The sequence below is a fragment of the Syngnathus typhle genome, linkage group LG10, assembly GCF_033458585.1.
Source record: "Syngnathus typhle isolate RoL2023-S1 ecotype Sweden linkage group LG10, RoL_Styp_1.0, whole genome shotgun sequence".
NCBI lineage: Eukaryota > Metazoa > Chordata > Actinopteri > Syngnathiformes > Syngnathidae > Syngnathus > Syngnathus typhle.
The window spans coordinates 419,486-442,546 of record NC_083747.1 but is presented as its reverse complement, the minus strand read 5'-3'; the positions used below and the strand labels follow the sequence as shown (position 1 = coordinate 442,546).

At 48.1% G+C, this 23,061-nt stretch overlaps 5 protein-coding genes across 8 annotated transcripts; 1 reads left to right on the top strand and 4 right to left on the bottom strand.

Moving 5' to 3' along the window:
* Positions 1–2,963: 2,963 nt before the first annotated feature.
* snip1 (Smad nuclear interacting protein) lies at positions 2,964–4,749 on the bottom strand. The gene is made up of 4 exons (XM_061289227.1): positions 4,475–4,749; positions 4,161–4,281; positions 3,467–4,008; positions 2,964–3,397 (listed from the first exon to the last, which is right to left on the bottom strand). Exons 1-4 carry the CDS (start codon positions 4,621–4,623, stop codon positions 3,139–3,141), a joined length of 1,071 nt encoding a protein of 356 aa, XP_061145211.1. The 5' UTR covers positions 4,624–4,749; the 3' UTR covers positions 2,964–3,138.
* LOC133161049 (axonemal dynein light intermediate polypeptide 1-like) lies at positions 4,732–6,776 on the top strand. 2 transcript variants are annotated; one of them, XM_061289229.1, is made up of 6 exons: positions 4,732–5,182; positions 5,458–5,576; positions 5,673–5,842; positions 5,939–6,117; positions 6,414–6,578; positions 6,637–6,776. In XM_061289229.1, exons 1-6 carry the CDS (start codon positions 5,102–5,104, stop codon positions 6,670–6,672), a joined length of 750 nt encoding a protein of 249 aa, XP_061145213.1. In that variant the 5' UTR covers positions 4,732–5,101; the 3' UTR covers positions 6,673–6,776. The 2 variants fall into 2 exon arrangements, with proteins under 2 accessions (XP_061145213.1, XP_061145212.1); XM_061289228.1 differs by having other exon boundaries at positions 5,673–6,117.
* Positions 6,686–10,972, bottom strand: gnl2 (G protein nucleolar 2). Its single transcript, XM_061289226.1, has 16 exons — positions 10,746–10,972; positions 10,423–10,504; positions 10,227–10,321; positions 9,913–10,052; positions 9,625–9,809; positions 9,386–9,452; positions 9,151–9,309; positions 8,960–9,073; positions 8,764–8,892; positions 8,513–8,617; positions 8,252–8,410; positions 7,928–8,035; positions 7,427–7,860; positions 7,246–7,310; positions 6,988–7,079; positions 6,686–6,864 (listed from the first exon to the last, which is right to left on the bottom strand). The coding sequence occupies exons 1-16, from the start codon at positions 10,807–10,809 to the stop codon at positions 6,715–6,717; spliced, it is 2,148 nt and encodes a 715-aa protein (XP_061145210.1). The 5' UTR covers positions 10,810–10,972; the 3' UTR covers positions 6,686–6,714.
* Positions 10,973–12,773: 1,801 nt separating this feature from the next.
* Positions 12,774–16,197, bottom strand: LOC133160537 (olfactory receptor 1P1-like). 2 transcript variants are annotated; one of them, XM_061288271.1, is made up of 3 exons: positions 15,626–16,197; positions 15,463–15,532; positions 12,774–13,833 (listed from the first exon to the last, which is right to left on the bottom strand). In XM_061288271.1, the coding sequence occupies exons 1-3, from the start codon at positions 15,679–15,681 to the stop codon at positions 13,114–13,116; spliced, it is 846 nt and encodes a 281-aa protein (XP_061144255.1). In that variant the 5' UTR covers positions 15,682–16,197; the 3' UTR covers positions 12,774–13,113. The 2 variants fall into 2 exon arrangements, with proteins under 2 accessions (XP_061144255.1, XP_061144254.1); XM_061288270.1 differs by having other exon boundaries at positions 15,463–16,197.
* A 39-nt stretch (positions 16,198–16,236) lies between these two features.
* Positions 16,237–23,020, bottom strand: LOC133160535 (B-cell receptor CD22-like). 2 transcript variants are annotated; one of them, XM_061288266.1, is made up of 12 exons: positions 22,607–23,020; positions 22,461–22,547; positions 21,571–21,815; positions 21,190–21,316; positions 20,421–20,735; positions 19,425–19,682; positions 19,049–19,309; positions 18,698–18,964; positions 18,285–18,590; positions 18,120–18,201; positions 17,985–18,057; positions 16,237–17,823 (listed from the first exon to the last, which is right to left on the bottom strand). In XM_061288266.1, exons 2-12 carry the CDS (start codon positions 22,507–22,509, stop codon positions 17,509–17,511), a joined length of 2,298 nt encoding a protein of 765 aa, XP_061144250.1. In that variant the 5' UTR covers positions 22,510–22,547; positions 22,607–23,020; the 3' UTR covers positions 16,237–17,508. The 2 variants fall into 2 exon arrangements, with proteins under 2 accessions (XP_061144250.1, XP_061144251.1); XM_061288267.1 differs by having other exon boundaries at positions 22,461–22,524.
* Positions 23,021–23,061: the final 41 nt, after the last annotated feature.

The window sequence follows — 23,061 nt, the reverse complement described above, 5'->3', positions numbered from 1 at the left end:
AAATGGCGGTGTACCTAATGGAGTGTCCGAATGACGTCACAGCTCAAACAGCCAATCAGAAAGTGGGGGTGAGGGCGGGTGTGGCACTTTCCGCTTTCACTTAACTTTTGGCCATGACCTTTCCCTAATGAAGTGGCCTGTTATTAGGTACACTTAAAAATGGCGGTGTACCTAATGGAGTGTCCGAATGACGTCACAGCTCAAACAGCCAATCAGAAAGTGGGGGTGAGGGCGGGTGTGGCACTTTCCGCTTTCACTTAACTTTTGGCCATGACCTTTCCCTAATGAAGTGGCCTGTTATTAGGTACACTTAAAAATGGCGGTGTACCTAATGGAGTGTCCGAATGACGTCACAGCTCAAACAGCCAATCAGAAAGTGGGGGTGAGGGCGGGTGTGGCACTTTCCGCTTTCACTTAACTTTTGGCCATGACCTTTCCCTAATGAAGTGGCCTGTTATTAGGTACACTTGAAAATGGCGGTGTACCTAATGGAGTGTCCGAATGACGTCACAGCTCAAACAGCCAATCAGAAAGTGGGGGTGAGGGCGGGTGTGGCACTTTCCGCTTTCACTTAACTTTTGGCCATGACCTTTCCCTAATGAAGTGGCCTGTTATTAGGTACACTTAAAAATGGCGGTGTACCTAATGGAGTGTCCGAATGACGTCACAGCTCAAACAGCCAATCAGAAAGTGGGGGTGAGGGCGGGTGTGGCACTTTCCGCTTTCACTTAACTTTTGGCCATGACCTTTCCCTAATGAAGTGGCCTGTTATTAGGTACACTTGAAAATGGCGGTGTACCTAATGGAGTGTCCGAATGACGTCACAGCTCAAACAACCAATCAGAAAGTGGGGGTGAGGGCGGGTGTGGCACTTTCCGCTTTCACTTAACTTTTGGCCATGACCTTTCCCTAATGAAGTGGCCTGTTATTAGGTACACTTAAAAATGGCGGTGTACCTAATGGAGTGTCCGAATGACGTCACAGCTCAAACAGCCAATCAGAAAGTGGGGGTGAGGGCGGGTGTGGCACTTTCCGCTTTCACTTAAGTTTTGGCCATGACCTTTCCCTAATGAAGTGGCTTGTTATTAGGTACACTTGAAAATGGCAGTGTACCTAATGGAGTGTCCGAATGACGTCACAGCTCAAACAGCCAATCAGAAAGTGGGGGTGAGGGCGGGTGTGGCACTTTTCACTTTCACTTAAGTTTTGGCCATGACTTTTCCCTAATGAAGTGGCCTGTTATTAGGTACACTTAAAAATGGCGGTGTACCTAATGGAGTGTCCGAATGACGTCACAGCTCAAACAGCCAATCAGAAAGTGGGGGTGAGGGCGGGTGTGGCACTTTTCACTTTCACTTAAGTTTTGGCCATGACCATTCCCTAATGAAGTGGCCTGTTATTAGGTACACTTGAAAAATGGCGGTGTACCTAATGGAGTGTCCAAGTGACGTCACAGATCAAACAGCCAATCAGAAAGTGGGGGTGAGGGCGGGTGTGGCACTTTTCACTTAAACCAGGGGTGCCGACCTCCAGTCCTCGAGGGGCCGCGTTCCAATATGTTTTCCAAGTGACCCTCGTTAAGCGCACCTGCGTGAAAACTTTTAGCTCCTTTCACGTTCCGCAGGAGCTAAAACTTTTCACGCAGGTGCGCTTAACGAGGGAATCACATGGACACTTCATTAGGTACACCGCCATTTTCAAGTGTACCTAATAACAGGCCACTTTTTTAGGGAAACATCACGGTCAAAGGTCACAGGTGTCAAGCTCCAGTCCTCCAGTTTCACATGTTTTCCAAGATAATAAAGTGGCCTGTTATTAGGTACACTTGAAAATGGCGGTGTACCTAATGGAGTCTCCATGTGATTCCCTCGTTAAGCGCACCTGCGTGAAAAGTTTTTGGTCATTTTCACGGTCTGCAGGAGCTAAAACTTTTCACGCAGGTGCGCTTAACGAGGGACTCACTCGGACAGTCCATTAGGTACACCGCCATTTTCAAGTGTACTTAATAACAGGCCACTTTATTAGGGAAATATCATGGTCAAAGGTCACAAGTGTCAAGCTCTAGTCCTCGAGGCCGCGTTCCATGTTTTCCAAGTGACCCTCGTTAAGCGCACCTAGGTGAAAAGTTTTTGGTCATTTTCAGGAGCTAAAAAAGGATCAGTGTGTGTGTGTGTGTGTGTGTTGACGATTCGTTGAACGATTCGTTTGAACGAATCTTTGAGTGAAATGATTCTAAGGATTCAATTCACTTAAAAGAAATGGAATGCACATCACTAGAGCGAGTGAGTGGCCGCCCAACCGGCCGCCGCCCACTCCGCTTGGGTGGTGTCAAATTGACGAACATTCCCGAAACTCCACCCTACTTCGGTGACGAAGCATATCCTGAAACCGGATGCCTGTGCTTTTTGTGTTTCTTCTGCTTTGGCACTCAATGTTTCAATGAAGTTGTTGACTTCCGCCCGCGGTCACTTTTCATTGTCTTGAAGTGTGGTGGCGGGTTGCGCAATAAGCTCGGCTCGGCACATGTTACCGCCCTAATTGTGTTCTTTCACAATAATCCAAACGCTTGCGTAATGTAACGAGTTATGGTGCCAACCCCCTTTTGTTGCCAGTCTTGCACTTGCAGCAGCCAAGAGACTGACTGACAGGCTGCACGCTGCTTCACTGTGGATCACAATGCGAGTGGCACCTTGTGGACATTCGGGGTAGCGCTTTTGCTTGATTTAGAGCTGGAGTGAGTCGTCGACAAAAGAACACATTGACTCAATTTTTCGTGCTTATTTTGGAGGTTATTAATAGTGCCGATAAATATGAAAACACGCAGCACGTTTATTTCCCCGTCTGATCCCTTCTACGCTAGTCCGAGAAGAGAATGTCCCATCACCGATCCGGCAGACAAGGCACAATGAAAAGGACGTGACTCATTTTGAAATATTTCATGGCCAATAATCCGGTCGATGCAGTTTAATAGTTGACAGTCTTTATTTACAGTAGAAAAATGTCATTTTACATGACTGACGTGAGAAAATAAAAAGGCTCCACCTTAAGGTCACGCTCGACCGCTTCCTTCATCAGGTCCCGTCTCGAAACACAAAAGACCAAGCACATCATACAATTGGAACATCTCTCTCTCTTTTGTTACTCATCCAGGCCTTCGTCCTCCTCGTCCGGCTGCTCCTTGACGTCCACCTCGCTGGTGTCCGAGAACTCGTGCAGCAGGACATACTCGCGGCTGCTGAAGCCGAACTTGAGCACGTCCTTCTCCTTGAGCTCGTAGTAGCGCTGCGCCTCGATCCGCTGGTTGTTCAGGTAAGTGCCGTTGCCCGACGCCAAGTCGATGATGTACGGTCTCACCCGGCGGCCCGCGGTGCCGTCGGCCCGCGTGAACTCCGTCACTCTGAGAAAGAGGCTCTTGAGAGTCGTTGGACTGGAAGGAAGGCTTTGACTCCAATCTAGTTGCGCTTACCTGTACTGGAAGACGGCGTGCTGCTTGGAGCAGGACGGGTGATCGATGGGAATGTCGGCGATTTTGCGCTGTCTCCCCAACAAGTAGGCACTCTGTCTGTGAATGTACATGACGGGAAGCTGCTCGTCGTTCTTGAACGGGTAGAGCCGCCACCTCCGCTTGGGAATGCGCGCCTCGGGCGGCTCGTTGTACTTGATCACAACTCCCCGGAAGGTGTTGGTGTCTTCCGTGAGCGCCCCCGACAGGCCAAAGTTGGGCTTCTCCTTGTCGGCGGGGGGCTCCGTCGGGCTGCTGCTGGCGCTCTCCTGACGGCCAAAGTTCATTTCCTGGTTCTCCTCGCGCCTTTCCCGATTTTCCCGCCGCTGCTCGTCGTGCTGGCGGCGCTCCGCTTGCTGCGAGGTGGCCGCGTCCCGCTCCCGCCGTCTGTCGCCGTTACGTTCTCTCTCGTGAGGTCGCTCCGATTCCCACTTGCTGCGCCTTTCCTCCGGCTGCTCGTTTCTTCTTCTCTGCTCATCGCCGCCCGAACGATGCTCGTCACGCTCCTGTGTTGCAATTGGTAATAGACGGATGATTTGGGAAAAGAAGTTTGAGATGAGACAGTCACTTGGTCGATTGTTTTGAGAAGAAAAAATATGTATAAAAAAGTCTCGTTTGGTAATTGTGATTCATTTTGAGAAGAAAACGACTCATTCACCCGCTTTAACTTGACATCAGCACTGCGATGAGGACTTCTCCTCCGAGGAGATCTGCTACCTCGCCGGGGAGGGGGGCTCTTTCTCCTGCCTGCCGAGCGTTCGCCTGCCCTAACAGGCGACCTGGACCGAACAGAAACATACAAAACAAATCTTGGAAAGCGTAACATTTGGTTTGTTGCGCAACAAATGCTAACGGCTAGCCAAGCAAGCTAAGCTACACTATCGACATGTTGTCATTTGTAGCACGCGTTGTTGTTTTATGGAAGGAAAAACACGATTTAAAACACAATGTCTTAATAAGAAGAAGGAAGACCTGCTGGCTCTCCTCCTCGGTGGGCTTCTGTTACTGTCACTGGGCGAGCGGCGTGTTCTGTGCGGCCTGGCGGGGCTTAGCTTCTCTTGTTTCACCTTAACTTTCATTTCGGGCGAGTCCCTTCTCCTGTGTCGTTTTTCTTTGGCCATTTGCTTTTCAAGACTTCTCCTAAAAAGTTGTAGAGCACTTTAACTTAAGCGTACATGACCGTTTCCTAGAAATCAAACAGTTATGTACGTTATGGATTCTTTACTTCCGCTTCCGATGAGAAACAGCTAAATGTGCCCCGGCGAATAACTGCATGTAGAATGGTTCCGTTTTGCAGTCACACATTTTTTAATTTTTTAGAAATATCTCACTTAAACACGACACAAAAATGTAATTCTTTCGTAAAAACCTGCTCTTTAACTGATGATACAAATTAAACGTATGAATGGTAACATCTTACTTTTTCTACTCTTTTCGATCCTACCCGGATCGAATGAAATGGACACCAGGAGACGGTTGCCATAACGACAGAAAAACGTCAACGCGAACTTTTTTTTTTTAGTTGAAACCAACGTGTAGCTGGAGCTTGTATTTTAATTTTTTTTTTTAAAAAAAAATCATCATAACATATCATACAAGATGAGTGAGTTCACAGAGTCTCTTCTCAAATATGACACTCCTGTTTCAATAAGCAAAGGCACCGTTCGGAAATCAGTCAAAGTAAGTAGACACATTTATTATGTGAAATTGAGAAACTGCATGAATTACAAATAGCTATCATAATCACAGATCAATTCTAATTATGAACAGACTATTCATTGTAGGTAACCAACCTGTTTGTCCTGAGTGCTCGTCATTGTTTTACGCTTTAAGACTTCTCAAATTGCGGTGCGGTCTTTTTTTCTATTTTTTTCTCCTTCAAAACATGACTTTATTCTCATAACACTACAGCCCTTTTTCAGAAAACATTTAAAGGTATGTCTATCTTCCTGCAGGGGCGTCCATTCAAAGTGAGCCCACATCAGCCTGCTGACACCCCTGTGCCCCCTCCCCCTCAAACCAAATCGGGGTCACCTGAAAGTGAGCAAGTCCTCAACGTCATATTTCCCCCCAGGTGAGTGCAGCCCAGCCCAGCCCAGCCCAGCGCAGCCCAGCCCAGCCCAGCCCGCAACGCCTTTCCCAACAAACTGGCATTGTAACCTCCGTCTAGAGAGTGGACGGAGGGCAACGCCATGTGGGCCCAACGAGTGTCCAGTACGCCAAGTACACGGGCCGACGTGGTCAAGCTGGAAGAGGCGCTTGACAGGAAGTTGCAGCAGAGGCGGGCCTTGGAAACGGGCATCTGCCCCATTCGCAGGGACTTGTACTCTCAGTGCTTCGGTAACTACGAATGGTGGCAATTTGACGACGCCACAGGAAGGAAGGCAGGCAGTCAGTCACTGCAGTACTTTTTTTTTTCCTTTTCTTTCTTTGGAGACGAGCTGATCCGGCAGGTGAGCATCAACTGCGTCGAGCGGGGCCTCCTGCTGCTGCGCGTCCGAGACGAGATCCAAACGACCGTGGCCGCTTACCAGACCCTGTACGAGAGCAGCGTGGTCTTCGGGATGAGGAAAGCTCTCCAGGCCGAGCAGGACAAGGAGGACATGCGACAAAGAGTAAGCACCCCACCAGTTTAATGCCTGGTTCGACAAAATGCAGTTCAAGCGCACATCCAGCAGGTGGCAGTATTAACGGAGGAAAAAAAAATGGAATCCAGTATGGCGTTCTTAGCGCTTTGCATGCACATCCTTCATTCCCATCGCCACTCTTCCACAAACAAAAGCCATTCTCCTCACCTGTCGTCATCACGATTGAAGTCGCAGACATCTAATCAAGACAAGTTTGATTTCGCATCAACACAACATAATGTGTCTCCATCGAAAATGATACAGAGCTGCATTTACACTTCCAGATGAACGATCTGGAGAAAGAAAAGGAGGAGCTGACCATGCGGCTGAATGCGCACAACGCCCAATGCGTGGCCAAGGAGAAAAGGGAAGAGGAAAAACGGGAAGCGCAAGAAAAGAAGCACATGGAGCAGATTCACTTTTGGAAGAAGACCAACCAGCAGCTCAAGGTAGAACACGGCAACTCGTCACAACTTGCCTTCTCCTAATACGTGTATTCCCGTTCAGGCCCAGCTGGAAGGAATTGTCACGCCAAAGAAGTAACTTCCAAACATCATTCAAAGTCTTGGATTTTATTGCTCTCCTTCAGCGCTTAGCTCTCTTGGCTTTTCTGCCCTCCGACGTTGGCGCTGGGCTCTCCATCTTCTTGTCCTTGTTCCTGTTCTTGACGTTGTGCGTTTCGTAGTAGCGCGAGCCGACTTTCTTGGAGCGCTGGGCGCGATCCATCGCTCTTCTCTGTACAAGTGGGAGGAAAAGACAGAGATTTGAAGCCACCCGTTACCTTTTTCATTTTTGTGACAGACGTTGTGTGGAAACATGAATTGAAACAAGTCAAATGCATTTCATGTTCTTCTTGACCTCTTTGGACGAGAGTTTGGGTCGTCGGGCGGATTGGCCGTCTTCCTCATCGGCGCTGTCAGCTTTCCTCTTTCTGTTTGTCTGAGCAGTGACTAAAAGAAATGAAAACCAGAGTGTCAGTGAAAAGCCATTTTGACAGCCAGGCTAGCGTAAGAATAACAATGTACGCTTGTTGAAGAGGAAAAAGATTCAGTTAACATGTATTGCACACAAAAAAATAAATACTGATCAATGTTAAAAGATGTGATTCTTAGTTACCTTTCATCTGCGTTTGTTTGGTCTTGATGTTAGATAGCAGTTTGTCCGAATCAGCTTTTGGTATCCTGTTCAAAAAAGAAGTCCAAGTAGAAGGTGAGTTTAGTTTTCAACTGGATCAAAACAATGTGCCATCCTCCTCCTCCTTCAGCATTTGGTTGAGCGCTCACACCGACCGACCGACCTGATGGCAGAGAAGCGTTTGGATTTGGCCCGGTCCAGAAACTGCTTGTATTTGGCGATCTTCTCGTCCAGCTCGCGGATCACCTGTTTGGAATTCTTCTTGACAAGGGGATTCTCTTGGGCGGCCGGCTCGCTGCCTCCCGCTTTCTCTTCTTCCTTTCCACCCTCCTCCTCCTCTTCCTCACTGTCGTCCTCCTCCTCGGCTTCCGAGCCGGAGATGTCCAGGTCGGGCATCTCCACGGGGACCAGGTCCTCCTCGTTGAATTCGGGCGCCACGTTGATCTTGCCGAAGTTCTGCCGCACGTTGGACAAAATCTTGTGAAGCTCCTCCTTCTTTTGCCGTTTCTGCCGCTCTTCGTCTTCAGCGCCGACGACGGCCTCCTCCGTCTGGACTTCTTGCGCGTTGGCTACTGCCAACGGGGGAGCTTCGACTTCCTTGTGAAACGGAGGGGAAAAAAAGGTAACGTGACATTCTGTGATATGCATCAAATCGTCGCTTTACCTCTTGGTCAAAGTCGGGGCCGGGAGGCTTCACAAAAAAAGGTATCCGCCCCCTCTGCCAATCATTTAACACCATCTTGGACACCGTGGGCAGATCTGGCTCTCCGCCCTGCACAACACGAGACGAGACAAAATGTCGAATGACTATCATATACTTCATAGAATTAAAAACGGGGGAATCCTAACGTACAAAGAAAAAAAAACTAGCAAAAATATTTCCCTCTAAATAATCGATTAAAAAGTTGATTACAGAGAGATGAGAAATTAGACCAAAACGTGATGATTGTTTCCTCTCACGCAGACTTTTCCAAGCGCCCGCTCGTACTTTCAGAAGTTTGCCGGTGCGGAAGGCCAACTTCTCGAGGAAATCCTCTGCCGAGCTCCACGTGGGGATGCGGTACGTCTTCTGGATGTACTCCGGCTTGGCCCGCTCCAGCACTGCACCGATGTGCTCCTCGGGGTCCTTGATCTTCTCCACTTGGACCTTTGGTGAAGAGGGATAGATAGGAGCGCAGCAGGTTTTAAGCCTCAAGTCTTTTTGTTTTGTAACACACTCCAAGAAATAGGAAAGAAAAGTCCGACGTACCACTCCTTTGAGAACAATATCCGTTTCGCTGTCCTCTGAAGGGTAGACCACACCGGGACAATCAATGAGGAAGATGCGTCGCATCAAGGTGATATACTGCCACACCTGGGACCAAGCCCAACAAAAAAAATAGATATATTTTCAGATCATTACAAAGAAAACACATTTGGATTATTTGCTTTCATCATCTGCTCCACTGCTTAGTAGTAGATCTTTTTTTTAATTTTTGATGTGCCATTGAGAAAGCGTACCTTGGTTTCTCCAGCAATGGGCGCCACATTGCAGACTTTCTTGGAGCGCAGCGTGTTGATGACAGAGCTTTTGCCCACGTTGGGGTAACCGATGAAGCCCACGCTGATCTGTTTCTTATCTGTGTGGAGCTGCAAGGGAGGAAAAAAAAAAAAAGTTACCTCTCAGTTGATAGGTTTTCTTTTCGAGCGGGTCTACCTTGCCAAACTGCCTGAGGAGCTGAATGAGGGAGCCTTTACCAAAGGAGTTGGTGAGACTGGCGTGGAAAGCCAGGGTGGGGTACTCCTGGGACAATAGCGCCACCCAGCGTTTCTGGTTGAACACAGAGCCAGCCCGTGTTTCAGTCAAGCTGCTCAAGAGATGGAGGAAGGAAGGAAGGGAAGTCTTACGGTGACCCAAGTAGGGATGAGGTCGCACTTGTTGAGCACAAAGATCAAGTGCTTCCACGACTTCTCCTTCTTGATGTAAGCCTCGATACTCTGCGAGCGGGTGCCCATCGGGTCGCGGGCGTCCAGCACTTGGATGACCACGTCGGACGAGTCGATCACCTGGAGTGGCCAAAAAGCACCCGTTTGTCGACATCCCAATTGAGCGCACAGGATCCATGTTAGCGTGCAACCATACCTTGTAAAGTTCTCCCCAAATCCTCTTGGACTGACCCTTTTTGAAAATCTCTTCGCGGACCGCGTCCCTGTAGCAAACCAAATGTAGATATATATATTTGGGAACGTCATTTCGATTTCTTTGTGTGTCTTGGCATGTGAAGAAATGGACAATAAAGCAGACTTTGAAATTCGTATTTTGAAGCTGCGCTAAAGTAATTCTGCGTCACCCAAAAGTAATTCCGCTTCACCGGGCCTTACCGGACCCCCGTGTCCTCCGTCACCAAGTCTTTGTCCTTTTCGGCATCGTAGCTCAAGGACGAAGCTTGGGCTTGCTCCAACAGGTCCTTGACGTCGGTCACCACGAGACTGGGCCGCTTCCGCTGTGCCTTGGGTCCAAAGGTGGTCTGAAAAGCCTCCGTGTCTAAAATGTGCACTTTGGAGTTCTGCCAAAAGAAGCAGGAGAGGTTGTTGCCATGTTGTGGCATGACTACAAAAATGGATCTCTTGAAGTTGCGTCGTAGGACGTGAGCCAGAATTTTCACTCACGTGCGCTTTGACTCGGTCGTGCAGCAGCGTCATAGGCACTTTGCTGGGTCTCATCACAACGCGGTACGGATCCTTCTTCACAGCACCCATCTCTTCTTGGAACCTCTGCAGGGATGATTGCTTGATCACCCGAGTGTTTGCTGCATGACAAAAAGTTGCAAATGAAGCCCTGTGTTACTTGCGCGGCAATTTGACATGTGTACGGAACAAATACAAGTTGAAATGTTGGTCTGGTGTTTCCATTTTAAACGGATGACACAACAGGTCTTCAACATACACTCGCGTAACAATAGCAAATCTGCCATTGAACTCACTAAACCACTTGATGTTGGGTTCCACTCGAGCCACTGTCCCGGGAGTCACAGTAGACTGGTATTGTAAGGGCTTGACGACTTTTCCTCGGTTGTTACTGGTTTCAAAACAAAACAACGGATTCAAGTCATGCACATGTGTCACAACATTGCAGCAGCTTCTATGCAATTAAACACACACAAAAAACAAACCAATTACCATCTCTGTTTTTGTCGGTACATATTCAGACGTCTGATGGTAGCGCGATCCCTCATGGTGCTGCCCCCACCCGTGACCCGATCTGGGGGGGAACAACACAATTACATTGACAAACATTTCATGTGATTTATTGTGTGTTCAAATGATGATGGGCTACACTCCAACACAAGTCTGTCTTCTTTGCATGCTATTTTCTATTTCCAGATTCCACTATTGCTGCTGCTGTAATGATGCAAGTTTCTCCTACTGATCTTGAGCTTACACTAAATGTCAGTCGGCTGAATGTAAACAAACCGTGTGGCTAACGAAGTTAGCTTACTTACCAGGGTTGCTACTGGACGTCGAACGATTTATCGAGCTTTTCCCCTTGAATTGAGGTTTCACCATCTTGACCGTTCAACCGGCGAAGCCGTCAAAGATATATATATAAAAAAACGGCTCCAAATAAATGTGCCAAAAGGTGAAGTTCGTTGTTATTTCTTTTTTCGTTCGACGACGCGCAGCACACGTGTCGACAAGCGTGTTGGATCGTGAGTGAACGATTCGTTCAAAAGAAGGAATCCTTTCAGTGAATGTGAGTGACTGAACGGATGTGTGAGTGAATGAGTGAGCCCACTTTTTTTCCCCTGCTCGTTTTCTCCAAGCTAACGGCTAACTTTATGGCATGAAGGGAACGGCGGGGAGATTATGCTTCTCTTTATTTGATAAGACTTACGGTAGTTTTTATATAACATGCATATATTCATATTGTTATCCAATATAGCTACTGCAAGTTCACATTTTGAAATGTACTTTTACTACTCTTATTTGAATCAGCTTTTATTTTCAAACTTGTCTGTTGTTTGAGTGTCTTATTCCTTGTTTTTATTTTTGCGCATGAAACCCGAAAGATCGGACATTTCAAGATTCAAGATTCAAGATTCAAGAGTTTTTTATTCGCCATGTTTGAGCGTGCCAAACAAGGAATTTGACTTCGGTAGAAACACACCCTCTGTTCAACATTTAGGTGACTAACAACATTCAGGACATGTGAATAATGCAAAAACAGTGTAGACAAATTCAAGAAGGTGTGAGGAGCAGGATGTTATTGCACAGTAATGTCTCTGAGACTCTATGAGTGGTGTGAGTTCATCAGAGCAACAGCCTGGGGGAAGAAGCTGTCTCTGTGTCTGCTGGTTTTGGCGTACCGAGCTCTATAACGCCGTCCGGAGGGGAGTAGTTCAAACAGACTGCAACCCGGGTGAGAAGGGTCTGTAGAGATGTTCCTTGCCCGATTCCTGGTCCTGGACAGGTACAAGTCTTGGATAGATGGGAGGTTGATTCCAATGATCTTTTCTGCAGTTCTGATTGTCCGTTGTAGTCTGTGCTTGTCTTGTTTGGAGGCCGATCCAAACCAGACAGTGATGGAGGTGCAGAGGACAGACTGGATGATGGCAGTGTAGAAGGTGCAGGTTAATTGGTTTATATGACAATATGCGTATGTGTTTTACGTTACGTGTAATACGTGTTGGTGTCCCCCGAAATAACAAATGTAGGCAGATTGTGAAACCAGGTCAGCTAATGGCCCAATGTCTTTGTGACCGAGTGTCTTTTTATTTCTTTCCGTATTCCGTGAACGATTCTTTTGAGCGAACTGATTCTGAAGAGTCAGTTCACTTAAAATGTACATCACTACAGTGAGGTGGCGTGCCTACGGTAAACGAGAAAGCTCAATTCAAATAGAAGCGCACGCGCGCGCGTTCTTGCTTTGCAAGGTTCCTTCTTTCGACTTGTCACTGACACAGCAGAGCTTTCTTTTTATTGTTGTCATTTTGTGGTCACTCACACACGCACACACACACACGCACACACACACACGCACACACACACACGCACACACACACACACACACACACACACACACACACACACACACACACACACACACACACACGCTTGTTCTTCAATGTGAGTGACTACACAGCAGGTATGAAAACAATCAGTCACTACCTGATGAAGTGGCACACAAAATAGTGTCACGGAACAGAGACAGGGCCACCAAATGCAGCACGATCCTTTATTGAAAAGGGGGAAAGGGGAAGTGGAACGCTAGATTCACAATCTGGCTGGTGTGGCTGAGCAGCAGAGCACAGCGCGTAGTCGGAGGCAGGCAGGTTGGGGCTTTGGTGGAGGCAGGCGGCGATCAGAAGCGTGCCCAAAGGCCGCCCAGGTGGGTGCGGCGATCGGAGGCGTGCCCAAAGGCCGCCGAGGTGGGTGGTGGAGGCAGCCGGCGATCGGAGGCGTGCCCAAAGGCCGCCGAGGTGGGTGGTGGAGGCAGCCGGCGATTGGAGGCATGCCCAAAGGCCGCCGAGGTGTGTGGTGGAGGCAGGCGGCGATCGGAAGCGCGCCCAAAGGCCGCCGCGCAAGCGGCCGGGGCAGGCGGCGGGCGATCAAAGCGCGGTCGGCAACAGAGAAGCAGTGGTGTCTTTAACGGGCAGGGTAAGCAGACGAAGCGACAAGCACTGGCACAATACACAGAGGTCAAGTAGGGGACCTCAGGAGCTGCAGCAGATGCAGGCCATTCCTTGATTAGCAGGCAGTCAGGTGACAAACGGAGACATGTGCAGGCACGGCACGGCACGGCCGTTATTGGACTCAAGTGAAAAGAGGGCGCCAGTCTCAGCACAACAAGTGAGCAACTATTGGCACATTTCATTCCACCTGATTTGCCATAGCTCCGACATGATTGGAACGAAAGAGTTTGTCGATGTGCTTGCGGATTTCTTTCAGCTTCAAGCCGTATACCATTGGATTGAGCAGAGGAGTGTACACCACTGTTTGTACAGTCGTAATCAGTTGCACACTTTTGGGAAGTACCGACCCCAGTAGCCCGATGACGGCGTCGCATAGGACCAAAGCCACAGTTGCGATTAAAACAATCACATGCGGTAAACACGTATCCACGGCTTTTTTCCAGGCTAGACTACGATAGCTAACTATGAATATCTTGACGTATGTGAAGAGGATGAGCAACACGGGAAGGAGCACCACAGTTGAGATGCCAAAAAAAGTCCACCCCATCACTGGCATTGGTATCATACAGTAAATCTTCAACATTGCACCGTTGCAAAAAATTCCACCCGAAGTCAAGCTGCAGATTTTTTGTTTGGACTGCATGGAAATTGTCACCATCAGCAGACAGCCTGGCACAAACCAGGCCAAAGCCAAGAAAACGCTGACCCTTCTTGCGCCCATGACCGAGGCGTACCGAAGAGGGCTGCAGATGGACACGTACCTGTCGTAAGACATGACCAACAACAACGTGATGTCAGACGCACCGAAAGAGTAAAAGAAAAAAAACTGGAGCAGACAAAAGGACAAAGAAATGCTCTGATGCTTCGACAAGACGTCCGCAAAGAGTTTGGGATAGACCAGGGGTGGGCAAACTTTTTGACTCGCGGGCCGAACTGGGTTCTAAATTTGGACCAGAGGGCCGAACCAGGAGCAGATGGGCGTAGTGTTTGTGTGAAGTCATATAAGCGACCTGTAAAGGACATTGCATAAAAGATTTTGGCCTATAGTAGGTAGTAAAGCATGGATATTCCCAAAAGGTTTTTTGAAAACAAATGCATTTATTAACAGCATTAAAAAAAAAAGAAAATCACTAAAAAACTGCTATCAGTGATTCTCATAAAATACGACATTGTTATTATGAATAACTGTCTCCATCACTTCAGTGCTTGCAGGTCAGATTAATGAAAGATGTTTATCTTATGAGATCACATCAAACGGCAAACATTTTGACCAAATATATCATCTTGAAGAATCGGTGAAAGCATACATCCAAATAAAGTAATCACAACGGCAACACGGTGAGGGGTATCTGAAAATCAGAGCAGAGTTTTAACTCACAAACACCTGGTAACAGAGGTGAGGAAACGGGAAACACTTCCTTAATGTAAGCCAGGGGTCCCCAAACTTTTTCCTGTGAGGGCCACATAACCTTTCCCTTCTCTGATGGCGGGCCGGTGGCAGTTTGTAACAGAAAAAGTGTGACGATCGTAGGGGAGCTTAAAAAAATTATTGTTTTCCAGAAAGCCACACATAACCAAATAACGGTTATTTAATAACCCTTTCCAGGTTCTTTACAGAAAAAAGGTCAGGAAACAAATAATAACACTATTAATGAAATAAATAATAACTAAACCCTCTCTGAGTTCTTCACAGAAAAAACAGGAAATAAATAATAACTAAATAACTCTCTCTGGGTTCTTCATAGAAAAAAAACCATGGAACATTAACTTTCTGTTGTGCCATGCACAATCTTAACAGACAAAAGTTCAGCTCAGTTGTCAGAGCAGAACCTCTCTGACACATATGAGCAGTCTCTTAAAGTTCTTGTGTTCCTTCCTTATAATCCTTTTGTAGGTTCCAGTAGGCTTGTAGACACCGCTGTCTTTTTTGTTGAAGTTTGATAGTGCGTCATAGTCTGGAGTAAAATTTGTTGGGGCAATTCTTAGGCGAGATCCGAGGTGTTGGTCCGTTTACCTCGATCTGTGACGGGTAGATGTTGACGTTCATGTGGCTGAACGTCACGTCGCGTACGTCGAGCCAAATTGGCAACTCTTTTAAACGCTCGGCACTGTGTTCACCCTGCTTTACTTGGGCGACATTTTAACGGAAGGATTCCAGGGGAAGGTTTGTGGGTGGCTTTAGCGCAAAACTGCATCTGAAAGCTCAGCGCGCGAATTACAAGAATGCTGTCGTCACAGCCCACGCTCTAAATTCGGGACTGATACAAATAGAGCGCGAGTGCGCCATGTCCGTACACGCACTTGTGAGTGTGCACCGAGCTTTCTGACACGGCTTCCGGTAGTAAATGCGCAAGCGAGCGCTCCCCCTTCTACTGGGGAAACGCAGTCATTGCAGGCAAAATGAGCAAAAAAAAAAAAAAAAAAAAGTTTAATAATACAATTTATTCAGGGTTGGCGGGCCGGATTAAACGGTCCCGTGGGCCGGATGTGGCCCGCGGGCCGTAGTTTGCCCATCCCTGGGATAGACAGTAGTGCTGAGAAAAAGAGAGTTGAGGGACAAACACGCAATGCAAACATACATGGGCTCATGAAGGTTCCTGTGAATCCAGACCAGACAAATAATGGTGCCGTTAGAGCAGAGGATGAGAATATACATTGCCAACAAGAACAGAAAATAAACACATCTGTACGTGTCCACGTCTATGAAGCCATCAAGACTCAGCATCAGCGTGCCGTTGCCTTCCATCAAGACACATCACCAGACGAGTGAACGGGACGACTCGCATCCTGTCCACTTGTGCTTGTCTGCCGAGACGCAAATAAGAAGATTGTCGTTGGTAGGTCGGGGTGGGTGGGCGGGGGCGTCCTGCCATTGGCCGTCTCGTCCAGGAGGCGTTCTGCTCCTTCCCTTTGTGGCCTTCCCTTCGTCAATCCCACTTTGACCTTCTTGTCGTGGCCCAATGTTACACTGATATGAAAAAGCCATATTTCTGATGTCGTGACCTTGCTTCATTATTTGCTTGTGATGGAAAGCTTAGGCATCCTGATGGCAACTTAGACGTGGACAAGTACAGATATGCTCACTTGTCTGATGTCACCGACAGTCGTCATTCAGTCCAAACCCCAAAAATCGGAAGCCACTGAAGTCGTTGGGTCGTCGGGCCTTCCTTGCTGCCTTCCTTGCTGCCTTCCTTGCTGCCTTCCTTCCTTCCTTCCTTGCTGCCTTCCTTGCTGCCTTCCTTGCTGCCTTCCTTGCTGCCTTCCTTCCCCAAAGTGCGCCACTCTACAAAGAGCGCTGCGGCAGGCAATCTTCTGCTCAATCCACATTGTCGTTCATGTGCTTTTGAAAGTTTCCTAAAAGCAGGCAGTCGTAGCACAAATCAATGGATCGATCACACTGCACCTATTGAATGGCCATTTGGCTGTGCTCGCTGCTGAGCCCATCCTGGCCAACTCGAGGCCGTCCGTGTAAGACAAAAGAAGAAGACAAAATGATTCCTAAATAATCATCATACAACCATATGGCAGGCACTACTATGAGTTGCTCTTTGCAGACTATAAATCCATGACTGTTTCTGTTTGCTCCATTGCTCGAGGGGTTCGAGCTAGCATTGCAACAAACAGTTGGCTTCACTATTGGCAATGATGTGAAAATGTCAAAATATGGGAGAAAGAAACATCAGTGGAAGGTGATTCGGCCAGTTCCAATCTGCAAGTGTGCTCTTTACTCTATTGAAAAGTCAAGTTAGGTTATGATTTTAAACACAAGGTGCATGGAAGGCCCTTGGTACACAAACACGCGTGAAAAACAAAACAAAAATCCCGCCGCCATGCCTGATCATTTGTATGTTTGTGTGTATGTAACGCATGAAAAACAATCTCAGCCTGAGGGAATAACTAATGATGACCCAGGCCAGTGATTACTGTTGTTGTCTTTGTCAGACGCAATTCTCTCAAGACTTTGACCATCAACTGTCCCCTGCGGAGCCAGCTTGTTTTTCCACCATACTTGCATCACTCTCCGCTAGCTAACATCCCACGAGATCAATCAAGTAGCTTACGCTCACTTGTCTGCGAAGGCCATCGTAATGTCAATCACGAGTGCACAAGGGTTCCTTACCAGTCACTTGCAATTCCTTTCTGGCTTGTTATTGACTTTCACGCTCGGTTAGTGCCGCTGCGGCCGAATCCAATCGATTCTGTTGACAGCATTTGGCTTGCGTGTTAGTGTGTCAATAAACGTCACGGAGTTGTTTGTTTCTTGAAGAACTTTTGCGACAGATCCGGAGAAAGGGGAGTTCTCCAAAGAGAGCAAAGTAGGCCAATAGCAAAATAGCTCCAATTCAGCTTTCGATTTGCCAAGTGTAAAACCAGAAAAATGGCAAATGAGACATTTTTCCCAGCTTTGTTTTTTATGGCTACTTTTGAAAGGCTGTACATTTTGTTACTGGCAATGCATAAAAAGAAAAAAAAGAAAAAAGAGACAAATCTAAATTCTATAAAAGGAACAACCGAATTTTTAAATCCTTACAACTATTTCCCTTTCCACAGATGCAACCAAACAAAAGGTTGTCTAGAGAGCATTTACGTCACTCTCGGACTCTGTGGAGGCCGCAACATCTTGGCCGGCCACTTCCTGTGCGGAGGGAACCTCCGCCACCTTTTCCTCCTCTGGTTCCGCTTGCGTCTTTTGGTCGCTTTCGCCAGCGGCGCGCAGTCGTATCTCCGCGTACTCTCCGGTGACGGAGGAAAGTCCTCGGATCTCGTCGCCGTCCATCGACTTCCGTTTGACCACGTTGACGTGGGCGTAGTGCAAGTACTCGTCGTCCGGGGACGCCTCCTTGGCCAAGTCGTTTGCGTAAATGGCGTTGACGTGGGAAGTGTTGCTCTGAAAGCATTTCATTTGGCGCCATTGAGTGGGAATGGCATAAGAAACTAATGAGATCGATGACTCTTTGTCATGCTAGCTTGTGTGTGTGTGTGTCTGTGTTCAACTTGAAGTTGGCACGCCTTCATTCTGTTGACTGATCAATCTGACTTTGGACTCACCTCATTGGTGACCAAATAGTCTGCGGCGTTGTCTGCTCGTCTCTCGCCGGCTGGGAAGCTGCCTTTGGTTTTCCTTCAAAGCAACGACAAAAATGAACATTTTTCACCTTCTTTGACCTTCACCTGCATGCTCACCTGCAAATGTACAAGAGCAGCAGGAGACTCAAGATCAGCATGGTAATCACTCCCACAGCAGAACCAACCAGAACCGGCACACCTGAAAGAAAAGAAAAAGAAACCCAATGAGTGGCGATTGCAGATTAGACCAATCATAACCCAATCAGAATAAGATAGACAGACCTATCTGAGCGGCAGGGGAGGACATGTTGAAGGCGATACTGTCAAATCCCAGCGGGTTGGAACTGAAGCAAACCAGCGAGGACTCAAATTGTTCACCGCTCAAGCGCTGCATGATGATGATGCTCCTCCGGGTGGCGTTGTCCAGGGCTTCCTCCGCGATGGGCCGTCGGTCGGAATGATTGACGAGCACACCGGACAATTCCCAGTGCAGGGAGGGCGGCGGGTTGGCCTGGCTGACGCAGGAACATCTGGTCTGGGCTAACACGTCCTGGCAACGGGAGGATCTCCGCAGGATCTCTGGTGCGACTGAAGAAGACAGCAAAATGGCACAAGGTCTTTTCTGGAACGACTCAATACGGAAGGAGAAAATCTGTTCACGAGAAACACCAAAGTTCCGGTTTCTTGTGACTCACACGTGACGTCAAAGGCGATTGGCTGCGCCGACTGGGCCCCGTGAACGTTGACATTCTCACAATAGAACTTGTCCTGCGACAGCTTGCTGACGTTGAAGGTCATTTCCGGTCCCGTGCCCAGCAGCGTCCTCTCCCCGCCGTTCAGCCGGTACCAGGTGACGTTAGCGGCTGGCGGGTTGGCCACGCTTGCGCACCTTAAAGTCACAGCGCTGCCGTCGGGTAGAGAGCCTTGTGGCCGCGCAGACACGCTCGTGTTCTTAGGGGGATCTGAAAGAAGAAGCAGCTTTCGTCGACAACATATGGAGAAACCAAACGAGTCCAATTTTGGCCACGTCCATCCGACAGACTCACATTGAACGTCTAACTGAACGCCGGCAGACGTTTGCTCGCCCAGCAAGTTCTTGGCCTTGCAGCGGTACTCGCCGCTGTGGCTGGGCCGGGCGGCCTCCAGGGTCAAGAGGTCCCCTATCTCCAGGTCCTCGCCGCCGTTTATGGACCAGCTGTAGTTGTACACGGGCGGATTGGCTCGGCTCTCGCACAGCAGGACTAGCGGGGTGCCCTCCAGGATGACGCCGGGCGGCACCACGGACACCGTGGTGTCCTTGGGAGGGACTGTTCACGCAGTAAAGGACTTCAAAACTTCATCCAATTCTAACTGTACATTTCTCCTGTCAAATGGTACTTGGAATTTTTGACCTAATAAGGGAATATCTTAGAGGCCACTCACATTGTGCGTCCAAGGTGACGACGGATGAATTTTGCTCTCCGTACGTGTTGCGCACCCAGCAGAAAAAACCGGGCGAGTCCTCGGTGGCGGCGACCGAGTATCGCTTACTTCTTCCCAAGAACGTCACCTGACCGGCGTCCACTTTGTACCACGCGTAGGCAGATACAGTAGGGTTGGCGAGCGTGTCGCAGGTCAACGTGACCCAGGTGCCCGCCCTCACGGGCCTGGAGTAGCTCACTGATGTGTTCTTAGGGCCATCTGAACACAACAATCATTTCTTTCACTTCATCCCATACACTTGTTTGGATTTGGGATCATTTTTAGCATTCATCGTGTCAACGACAAGTCCATTCTAGCAGGGGTTTTGGTCACGGATCGGCTGGAGCAGGGCGACCAAATGCAGCTTGGGCCAGCTTGGTCCATTGGAAAAAACTAACTCACAGACAAACTGACATGGCTTCACAAAACAACAAGAGGATTGACCGACCGACCGACCGACCGAGACGTGAAACAAAAGACAAAAGGAAGCAAAAAGACAACAGGAAGCAAAAAGACGACAACAACACACAATGATCTGACTGGGTGCGAGGGGCAGACAGGACTTCTATACACGACAGGTAACAATTGAGTGAGGTGACACAGGAGGAGAGGGGAGGGGAGTGGCGAGGCCAACAGAAACCATGGCAACCTAGACACATAGCAAAACTGGGGACGAGACGTGACCCTTTTCTGTTTCGATACTTGCACTTTGACCCAAGTCTACAACTAGAATCAGTTTATCTTTGCGATGAAAGAATATGCAACTTCCTCCTATTTCACTTCCTTTTTCTACACGTTCATGTGTCACTCACCACATAACGCACACACGCAAGGCATTTTGTAACGCTTGCTCAAGTTCACCAAAAAGGAAGGAAATCAGGCAGTAGTGATTTTTTTTTTTTTTCAAATGTATTTGATGGTTGGCATTGATATCATTTCTTTTCTATTTAAACTCACGCAAAACCTCAAGCATCCGTCTTCTTTTTGTGAGCAGCTCAGTATATCCCGGTTGTCTCCTGTAGGCGGCTCTGCAGGTCACATCCAGGTTGTTGTGTTGGTAGGTCGCAATGAAATTCATGACTGCGGTGACCCTGGCCGGCCTCTGGCCCTCTGCCTCTACGCGTGCCTGCGAGACGGCGCCCAGCTGCGGCGTCCACGTCAGCGACGGCGGCAGCGTTGGGCAAGAAGCCGGGGCCCAGCACTCGAGAGCCATCGCCGTACCCTCCTTGACCTCGCCCTTGCTGGGGGCGATAGTGGGCCGGGGCGCTGAGTCTGCGAGAAGAAGATTCGGCCGTTTGGAATTGAAACTCAAACCCAAACTTCAAGCCATACTTGGAAAGTGGAACTCAAGCTTCAAATTGAAACATTTTGTCACCCTAACTCAGGCAGGCTTCAGAGCCTTATTTCAAGAACCCGAAGCTAAAATCCTAACCGAGGTTGAGCGTCAAACCTCATTTGAAACACAACGGACTTGACTTGAACCCCGACCGTGACTTGAAAACGTAAAGCCTAGCTCTAATTTGAAAGCGGCCTTCAAACTGGGATATAAAGCAAAGAGACAGGCAATGCAGGCTCGAACGCATACAGACCTGAAAGCATCATTCAAAAGTAACATTAGCAAAAAGCCCTAAAAGCCCTAAACTCGCAGTCGAGGCTTGACAAAGACTTTGCCTTTGGAAACTCAGTGACAGTCAGCTCCAATCCCTAAGCCTGACTTGAAAGCGACCTTGAATTTCCAACAGGACGGTCTGGGCAAAGTTGAACTTGAGCCGGTTGTCACATTCCAGCCTGAAGTAGTAATAGTCGTTGTGGTTGGACGTGACGTCCTCAAGGATGGTGCTGCAGTCCTTTTCCTGACAATCACACAAAAGGCTCTCAGGAAGTGACATGGTAGGCTCCAAACATGAAAATATCCCAATGCCGATCCCACCCGAATTATTTGAAAGGAAACATTTGTGAACATTTTGAAAACATTGCTATTGTCATCTAACAAGTATCTTTTTTTTTTTTTTTTTAACTCTAACTAGTTGTAGCCCCGGTTGTCATGGGCCCCGCAGTAGAGAATGATATCTTTTTTCTTTTTAATGGTTTCTCCATTTCTTCGTACCTGTAAATTCCCGGTGAGATGTCCCCGGAGGTAGCCCAGGGAGGCGCTCTCCTCCCTCGTGCGACTGGAGTCGAACACGTAGCGCCCGCTCCTGGAGCCCCGCCTCCAAATGGCGGCGCAAGTGCGGTCCAAATCCAGATCATAACGACCAGGTAACGTCAATCTGCAGGCAATTCGAACGCATGAACCACTCACGCCCTGCACGGACGACGGCAACATGGTCGCCCATTCCTGACACAGGTTGCCTGAAACCCAAATGAGAATCATTCTTCATCATCATTAGCATTCAAGTCATTGTAATAATACAAGATATATCTTGGAATATAGAATGATTCTTTTTTTAACACAATTAAAAGTGTCCCAGATAGATCAAGAAAAAAAGATGAGCTGATAGAAATCACATTGTACACTCATGATGCATTTATACTATTTCTGAATGAAGGAAAAAAACAAGATTTGATCTCTAAAGTACTTTTCAGAGAAATCCTTTTTTTGTAGCATGTCATGTTTTCAATAACAATATTTTGATACATTCTAGTATGGCTGGATTTGAACGTTTAGGAGTCATAAAAACAGAACAAAGCTCTGAAAAAACATCCATCCATCCATCCGTCCGTCCGTCCGTCCGTCCATTCATCCATCCATCCATCCATCCATCCATCCATCCGTCCATCCGTCCATCCATCCGTCCGTCCGTCCGTCCATCCATCCATCCATCCGTCCATCCGTCCGTCCGTCCGTCCGTCCATCCGTCCGTCCGTCCATCCATCCATCCGTCCGTCCGTCCATCCGTCCGTCCGTCCGTCCGTCCGTCCGTCCGTCCGTCCGTCCATCCATCCATCCATCCATCCATCCATCCATCCATCCATTTCTAATGACAAACGACTCACCTTCAAGCAGAACGCAAAGTAGAAAAATCTTGACAAAGACGTGTGCCATTTTAGTTTTCTTCTTCTTGGTGACCCAAAATTCAAAGTCTGGTTGGTTGCAGATTTTCGAAATCAGATCAAGTTGAAAGCAAACATTTATTTCACACCTTAGAGCGGACGATAAGCCTTGGGCGAGGACGCCTTTCAACTCAACTGCTTGCGGTCCATCAGTGCTGTCACAATATGTTTCTGTGTTTCAATACACCAGCAGTTAACTTTGAGGAAGCTGGCCGCCGCCGCCGCCCCCACAGAAACACTTGAAACAAAATGTAAAGATAGAAAATCTACTGTATGCAGGGAAAATGTCGTCGTCGTCGTCATCGCTTTAATTCCTTTCCAAAGGAGGTGGTGAGTTCAGACGGGACTTGACTCCTTTCAATGGTGTGACTAAAGCAGAAGTTGCTTTGAGGTCAGAAAGGTTTGGACAGCACTCACTTTCCAAAGATGTTTGGAAATCAGCTAGCCCAAAGTGCTGTCGCAACTGCGAACATTTCAACGGGCACGTGGTGTGCTCACTTTTGCGGCGAATAGAAACACTTTGAAAAGCCCTGTTTGAATGCGA